The 8,132-nt window shown below is 33.6% G+C and overlaps 1 protein-coding gene across 1 annotated transcript; it reads right to left on the bottom strand.

The window, feature by feature from the left end:
• Nucleotides 1–83: 83 nt before the first annotated feature.
• On the bottom strand, nt 84–7,949 carry LOC128553427 (sialin-like). Its single transcript, XM_053534574.1, has 4 exons — nt 7,750–7,949; nt 5,856–5,988; nt 5,289–5,530; nt 84–4,953 (listed from the first exon to the last, which is right to left on the bottom strand). Exons 1-4 carry the CDS (start codon nt 7,780–7,782, stop codon nt 4,753–4,755), a joined length of 609 nt encoding a protein of 202 aa, XP_053390549.1. The 5' UTR covers nt 7,783–7,949; the 3' UTR covers nt 84–4,752.
• Between the last annotated feature and the right edge of the window lie 183 nt (nt 7,950–8,132).

Raw genomic sequence — 8,132 nt, 5'->3', positions numbered from 1 at the left:
ACTCAATCAAACCCGAGTCTTCTATGATTTCGCTTGATTGCGTTCTTTGCTTCCAAAGGATATGGTTTAGTTCATTCATATTTTATTGCTTATATATACATGATTACACAGAAACAGAATATTTACGATACAATATTTTCTTAGAACTTTAGCAATTGCCCCCCTCCCCTTCACAAAGAAAGTAAATATATATTATTACTTAATAATAGCATTATTGTAGCCTATTTGCAACATACATACATAAAGCAAAATATAAAAGATACAAAATGTTGCATGAGAAACAGAGTAATTTGTCCGGAAACTTTAACAAATTCATATACAAACATGTACAAAAAAATCATAGAACTAGTGAGGAAGCTTTAAGCCAAGACGTATCCCCATCCCATAATCAATGGATTGGTTCTACCCACATACGTTTGCGAAGTAGTGACATCAGAGCGTAAACACATAGTAAATAAAGCCAAGTGTTGTGAAAACATTTCGTAGTTTCAATAATCTTTTAAACAGCTGCTGTAAATACTTTATTATTTTCAACGTCTAACAAATCACTACCGAAAAGTGATAAATCAACATTAAGCGGATGAAAGATTCTGGTTTCTGCAAATGGTATAATGCGTTGAAGTTCAAATATGGAACAGTGAAATAGGTACTGTTCAGCATCTTCAACAAAGTATCCACAATTGCATGTCGAATTTTCTCTCGGCTAGTTTTTGAACAGAATATTATGTAAATTACTATAATTATTTCTAAGGCGCGCATGTAGAACCGAAAAGGTGTCTCCGAACAAAATCTGCTTAGGTACTTGTGGTGCTTTATTTTTCTCTTTCATTTTTGAGTTAAATATATTTAATAATTTGAATTGCGAACAAAACATAATTCGGCAGCAGAAGGTATAAATAATTTCTTGTATGCCTTCGTACGTCGATTTTCTGTTGTGTAATTGTTGCTATTCCTTAGTGAATAATGTTTCGTATCTGATACTAATAAAGAGCAAACAGTTTAAACGTATTGTGGGAGAAGACCATTTTTTGCTTTGTAGACCGTAACCAACTTCTGCATTTTTCACCTGTCTGAAAGAGAAAACCAATCTATTTCTTTTATCAGAGAGTTGATTGGAACCGACCTTGTTAAACCTGTTACTAGGCGAGCGGCTTCATACTCTAGTTGTTCTAAAGAAAAAATGTGCACCCTTCCCACACAACCGAAGAGTCTCTAATATGGGAGGCATGTATGAAATGTATACTTTATTTAGAGTTGATCGTTTTAATTTAGATTTAATGTACGCATTGTACTTATAACTTTAGAAGCTGATTATATTATATTTTCAATGTGCTCGTGTCATTTTAAATCTATAGATAATGTTGAGCCTGCGTGCCTTTGATGATCAACAAAATCAAGAGAGGTGTCATTGAATAGCTTATTATAGATATTTGCTTGGAAAAAACGTGACTTCAGTTTGACTAGGATTTTAATTTATTAGCCATTGTTTAGATCATTCATCAATGAGAGATGAGAGATTTTAAGATCACGGTTTGCTGGGGGGTTCGTTTTGAAGAGGCTGCGCTTTTGGTGCGTGGCATTCCCTGTTTGATAATTTTCTTTGTTTTAAAGTCATTACGATATAATATGTGCCGCTAGATGAAACAGCCATAAAGGCGCGTAACACTTTTCGGCAATGTCGTTTACATAGACGAGAAATAGCAGAGGCCCAAGGGCGGAGCATTGAGGAAAACCGGCTAGGATATCAAGTATTTCAGATAATTCACAACCTACATACACAGCTTGTTTTCTTTCAGAGAGATAGTCCGTGGTTCATTTTAAGAGTTCATGAATAATACCGTATTATGTTTAGATATAAGACCACGATTTCAAACTCTATCAAAAGCTTTTGACATGTCGCTAAAACAATACATGTTGACTGTTTTTATCGAATAATTCAAAACCTGATGACATATGTCAATGAGCTGATAAAATGTTGAATGACCTGAACGAAACTCAGACTGCAATGGGTAAATTAAATTATTTGAATGTAGGTGATTGTAAATGTGTTTGAATTACCCTTTCCATTACTTTAATACCAACACAGCTAATCAGCGAGATCGGTCGATAGTAAGAAAGGTGAATTTTTATTTCCTTCTGAAAAGTGGCATAATTCTTTTGTAAATTCCAGATATCTTGATAAATAACTTCATGAAGGGACCTATTAAACACACTAGTTAAAAGAACGAGTTTCGTTTAATAATTTATGACTTATTTCATCTTATCCGACAGCTTTATTTCGTGATGAAAGTATATATATTATCTCTCAAGAGTTGACTGTTTACAGTTAAATATGTCAAAACAGTATTTGATTATTGACAAATGTCGAAAGTTTGTGTCTGAAATACTCAATTTTTGATATTGAGGTGAAATATTCATTTTAACAATTAGCTTTTTCATTATCAGTAGTGTAATATGTTTCATTGTTATCTCCGCCAACGACTAATGTTGGTACTGACTTAAAAGCATTAGAAGTTTCTTTAAGGTATTAGGCCCATAATAGAGTACCTCCTTTCTGAAGAGTATTCAATTCCTACCATAAACCTACTTTGACAGCAATTTTCAGGGGGGCGTAGGTTCAAGCCCTACTGGGACCAAATTTTTTTCCCCTTGTTTTCCTTTTTTTCTAGTAAGTTTTTACTTCTTTCAAGACTTGTTATTGATTTATTGTACAAAAATGAAAAAAAAAATCATTTGATATGCGATTTCTTCCTGTTAAAAGTGAATTGACCTCTAAAACAGAAGGGGTAGAGTTAGACATCTTTAAAAATACTGAGTTACATGCGGTAAAAGTTCTCTATTTTGCCTTCATTCTTTAGATTACATATTGTGGAAGAAATGTAGGTAGGTTTTACTTCTGCCCCAAGGTTATTTTTGAATGAAGTGAGCAAAATTCAAAACAGACCCGCAGGATTCGACCATAATTTTTCAATATTGGAGTTGGAATTCTGTCTGATTGAATCCGTTTACTCGAGGCACCCTAGAAAAAATGATATTGACAGTTTTTATTTTAAGTTTTATGATTGTTTACCAATAGTTTGATGTTTCTTTCATAAAAAATAATGGAATAATAAATTCTTTGAAAACGTTTTGGATAAAGACCACCACTTTGAAATTTGTCTCTACTTGAGCTTTAGGAAATACCATAAATTACACAAAATTTATAAAAAACGGCACGGTAAAAGTTTTTAAAAATTTGCATATAAGTGCGAAGCACGGTCAACTGTAAGAATATACCAACCAAATGTCATTTTTTAAACATTACTATTAGGGGCCTAATACCTTAATCAGTAATTTTACAGTATTCCATTATTATTTGGAATTATTCACGTTTGATTCTTCTAACGAATAATTTAGATTATTGGAACATTGTTCTTCAGCATGTGGTTTTAAGTTATTGACTTTATTTCGCAGTCGTTTGAAGGCATTCTAATCCGATGTCAAATTAGTTCTAATAGCTTTTTTATACTAATACTAATAGTTTCTACTAAGGTTAATCATAATCGGTAAAACCTTGGTTTTAACCTTGAAGCATTATTTATAGTCATATTATATATATAATCATATCACTTGCATAAAGACAGAAGTTTTTTTTATCCCTTATTCACTCAGAAAATTACATGTCTTTATTTTTTGTTGAAGCGTGTAACCAACACGTGGTCGATTGGGATGTTAAAAAAATATTCATTAAAAGATAAATTGATATATTTACATAAAACTTGATGACAATTGATAAGTTTTATATGGATTGAATTTTGTGAACTAAACAATTATACAAAATTCGGTTAATATATAAAACTGCAGTTTGATTTGTTTTACTTCATAATTCAATGTTTTCTTTTAGTTTTGTTATTGTTTTAAAGTTTGCTGGTGTTTTTCTAGCTAAGTCTATTATCATAAGGGGGAGGTCTCTTTTGTGTGTGAATATTTATGGCTCAAAGATGAAGATCATAGGGACCTTACTAGAATCCCTTAATTCCGAACTCAAGCTTTAAACTTTACATAGTTATTGACTGCCACAAAAGGAAGATCAATCCGGTTTAAGGGGCCAACTACTCAAATGGTTACAGACACTCAAATCTACTTTCTTGGTGCATTCTAATTATTATAAAATAAAGTTCATGTATTTTATCATCAACAAAAACAGTACCTAATATGTGTATGTAGAAATATTTGACAGCAATTAACAATATTACATTTCAATAATAATATTTTCAGACCTATTTATTAGTTAATGTAAGGTTCCTTTTAGTATAAAAAGAATATTTAATTGCATTTTCCTATTTTTGTGACAGTTTAGAAACAATACTGAAATAAGTTTACCAATTTCAAAAATAATTACACGATTGTATTTTCTCCGTGGAATGGTCTTTGCATCACCTGCCCGTCACCAATATTGGCGAAACCACGTGGAGTGTAGAATTCTTCATGCGGGGAAGCCAATAGAAAGCTTACGAAAGGTGTGTGGTTCTACCCAAGTACCCAGCGATGCTTGAAACAATTTTTGGAGAGTCATTTATGGTCTTCTTCTGCTATTAAAAGCTAGAATGGCGCAATATGACTTAAATATTGTCTTTATAACGTTGATCCTAACGAATTCCCCATTGCACTTAGTAACGTTTATCCTTTCTACATTTATACGCCCCTTTCACAGGACAAAGCCATTCCACTTGAACATACATGTTACTTCGTGTCTATTGTGCGTACTGAGCTCTACATATGCGTTACTTCCTCGGCATCAATGTTTACTTCGTGAATTGTACTTTTATCGCTCACATTAATTTCTTGATCATTATCCTCATCCCGAGCCCAATCCTGTAATTCCCCCGACGCAAATATGATGTAAAATATTGCACCAAATGTGTATATTGCAGCCGTTATATAGAATACAGCTTTCCACTGCTCTTTTGTTTTCTAAAACAATGTAAACGAAAATGAAATACACACAATAATTAATTTTACATTTTTTCAAAATTATGTACCCATTTGTGTTTTCTATACTTTTTGACATTTACGTGAGAATGAAAAGAACAATGTTTTCCCTCTTAGGTCGTTTCCATAAGTAGAGAGTAATTTATCTGCAATCGGTTTTCAAAATAGATTTAATTGATATGATAAAAGGAAACTAACGAAATAAAACACCAATTTCAAAAGCAGAAAGAAGATAAAGACAGTATTTCAAAGCTGTCAAGGCTAAACGATTCCTAATGAGACAAACATTTTTACGTTTAGATAAAATTATTTATTACATCTACTGTTATAAATCCAATTGCTAAGGGTCCGAAGAAACCTGCAACAGCACCGCTGGTGCTAGCAATCCCTATGATAATACCAGCATATCTTGGTGCAATGTCGACAGGATTTACTATAAATCCACTGCCGTACTGGCATCCAGACATAGCCATACCCAGAGTCAACATGGCAACTGCAATACCAGGGTCGTCGGCAACATTTCCCATGATGGCAATAATTATTGCCGGTAAGATGTTGCCTTTAAGGAAGAAAATAAAGAAATAGTAACAAATCACTTTTTACAATTTGTTTTTCATATATTTCGGAAATAATGAGAGATAAAACAACATACATACATGCATGATTTTAAATCAATTTAAAAACTGAAATACGCTATTTTACAAATGAAGCAATCTCGAGGTGACAGAAAAGTTATTAAAGCAACTTTCAAAAACGGAAATATTTTTTCTGTAATTACCAGTGCTTTAACAGTATTAATCAACTTGATTTTGAAAGTTAAAGATTTACATCAAATAAAAAAACGCATACACATATAACCATAGACAAAATACGATGTTTCCTACCTATGCTGTTAAAGACTTTCCTTGCTGTTGTAGTAGAAATGTAGCCTCGTTTTCGAAGGAAGTCGGCAAGATGAGCAGACACGTTAGATACAACCCAGAAGCCAAGATACGGTAGTGAAGCAAGAAATCCCGCCTAAAAAGTGCAGTGCATTATAGCTACTATAATGGCCTAATTATGTGTTGAAGGATAAATGCTTTATTCGGCCAAAATATCTTATAGGGTCCCCTTGTATTTTTGTAGGGAAGGTAATTCATCAACTATATAAGTTAATCTATTTCCGGGACGTTCTTTGATCTTCGGTTGTAGTCTTTGGTACATGTAAATAACTTTATTCAGATTTCTTACATAGTACTTTTAATACTTTAAGAAACAATAATTCCCCATTCTCTCCATTACCCTACCCTTTTCGCTTCTTTTACTTTACTTCCAAAGGTGCCCTTTCGTTACGGCTGAGCTAGGTGGTCAAGAAATCCAACATCGACGTCTGGACTGTTCTAAGAAACGGACAAAACGAAAATCTATTTCAGCGACAGTCGCTAAAGCTTATCCATATTTTGATACTAATTACTACCAGCGACCGCTGTCGAACATAAGATAACGTTAATGCACAGCTAGTTTCATCTTTTTGTTTGACCAGCTTTGATATGCAACAAAAATTTTCACTGAATATTTTTTTAATACATACTATATGACGTGTTTATTGACACCAAGTCTTTTTTGCGTCTTATTTTGACCATGTTTGATGTGTAATTTTAGCGAATACAGGCATTTTCAAGCATTAAATACATTTAGCATGCGTTACTAAAATGTACCCGGGTAATCATATATCAGGTATGTACCACTGGCACCAGATCAGAAAGGAAATGCCTCCGTACGTGTTATACCGTACCTCTAGGTATTCTATAAGAACCATGGTCGTGAACGGGAAAATATACTAATCCGTTTCAATCGCGCATTTCATGCCTAAAACACGCAGTGCGGTAAATGTGTACTATGGATATCAAACAAGTGGTAATTTATCTTCCATTGTGTACCGGTCACATTTTTTCAATACATCTTATCTTAGAAAAACAACGCGTAGTTTATAGTAATATCAACGTTACACAAAAAACTTGCTTGAACTTCCCTGGTAAAGTTCCGTTCTAGATTACAAAACCATTCTGATTGGCTGTTGTGAAAATGTATGTCAATCGTCATTTTACTACACGTGTTCGCTAAAATGTGAAAATGCAGCAAAATGAGTTAAATGAATAAAATACACAGAACAGATGCAGACCAATATATGGTTTCAAATTAAAGATCAGATTCAAGATGAATTTCATTCATCATTTCGAGTTTTAGTGTAAAATTGTGTTTTTTTCAAAATCTGTTTTGTTTGTTTACGTTTCGCCAAACATGTGCGCACTGCCGTGACCTCTAGACCATATGTTCATTAGGGAAGTTCAAGTAAGTTTATTCTGTAACGTTGACGAAAGCATAAAACATGTTGATAATTTCAGCAATATGGAATATTGAGACAATGTGACTGGTGCACGATGGAAGATAAATTATCGCTTGTTCAATATACTAGGTACCCATTCACCGAACTGCGCGTTTAAGTTGAGAAATGTACGATTGAAACGGGTTAGTGCACTTTCCCGTTCATGACCATGGTTCTTATAGAATACCTAGGGGTAGGGTATAACACGCACGGAGGCATTTCCTTTTTGATCTGGTGCCAGTGGTATATACGTACTTTCTATTTTACACCAATGGTCTCAAGTTACAGTTTGTCAGTTACAATTGTAGGATAATGAGCATAACTGTTCCGTTCAACGTAAATGAAAAACATAACCTTCAAAACTGTTAGAATGAATGATTAACAAAGGTACATGTACAATTTGACAAATATACCTTTTTGCTATCAAACTTTAGAACATCTTCCATATAGGTCGGTATATTTGTCAAGAAGCTATATGTTCCCCATTCAGCACAAGTGTCTGAAACAATGATTGCCCACACAGGTAGTGATGTAAGCAGCTTTGACCATGGCGTACTCGAGGACTGAAATCAAGTCTGTGTTATCAGTAAGAACCAAACATAAATTATAAGGAGAACATCATACAGTTTCAGTAAAATCTAGAAGTAGTATTAGAAATACCGATTTTGAGTCAATCTGACCCCCCTGACCTTTTGACCCTCGGTCCGAACTGACCAATGCCGGACAATTTAAAATTCACAGGTTTTAAACCCAACAATTAACCCAACCCTAAACTTATAATACTAACTCGCGAAGC

Source organism: Mercenaria mercenaria, unplaced genomic scaffold (assembly GCF_021730395.1).
Source record: "Mercenaria mercenaria strain notata unplaced genomic scaffold, MADL_Memer_1 contig_3815, whole genome shotgun sequence".
In the NCBI taxonomy this organism is placed as follows: domain Eukaryota; kingdom Metazoa; phylum Mollusca; class Bivalvia; order Venerida; family Veneridae; genus Mercenaria; species Mercenaria mercenaria.
Note: the sequence above shows the minus strand (reverse complement) of the source record. Positions and strands in the feature narration are given on the sequence as shown.

Excerpts from the sequence above, each read along its gene's own strand:
- LOC128553427 (XM_053534574.1), bottom strand. The coding sequence starts at position 7,782 with ATGGAAGATGTTCTAAAGTTTGATAGCAAAAAG. Across the intron at positions 5,989-7,749 it reads TAAAGTTTGATAGCAAAAAG|GCGGGATTTCTTGCTTCACT; the intron begins GTATATTTGTCA and ends TGCACTTTTTAG. Across the intron at positions 4,954-5,288 it reads TTGGATTTATAACAGTAGAT|AAAACAAAAGAGCAGTGGAA; the intron begins GTAATAAATAAT and ends ACATTGTTTTAG.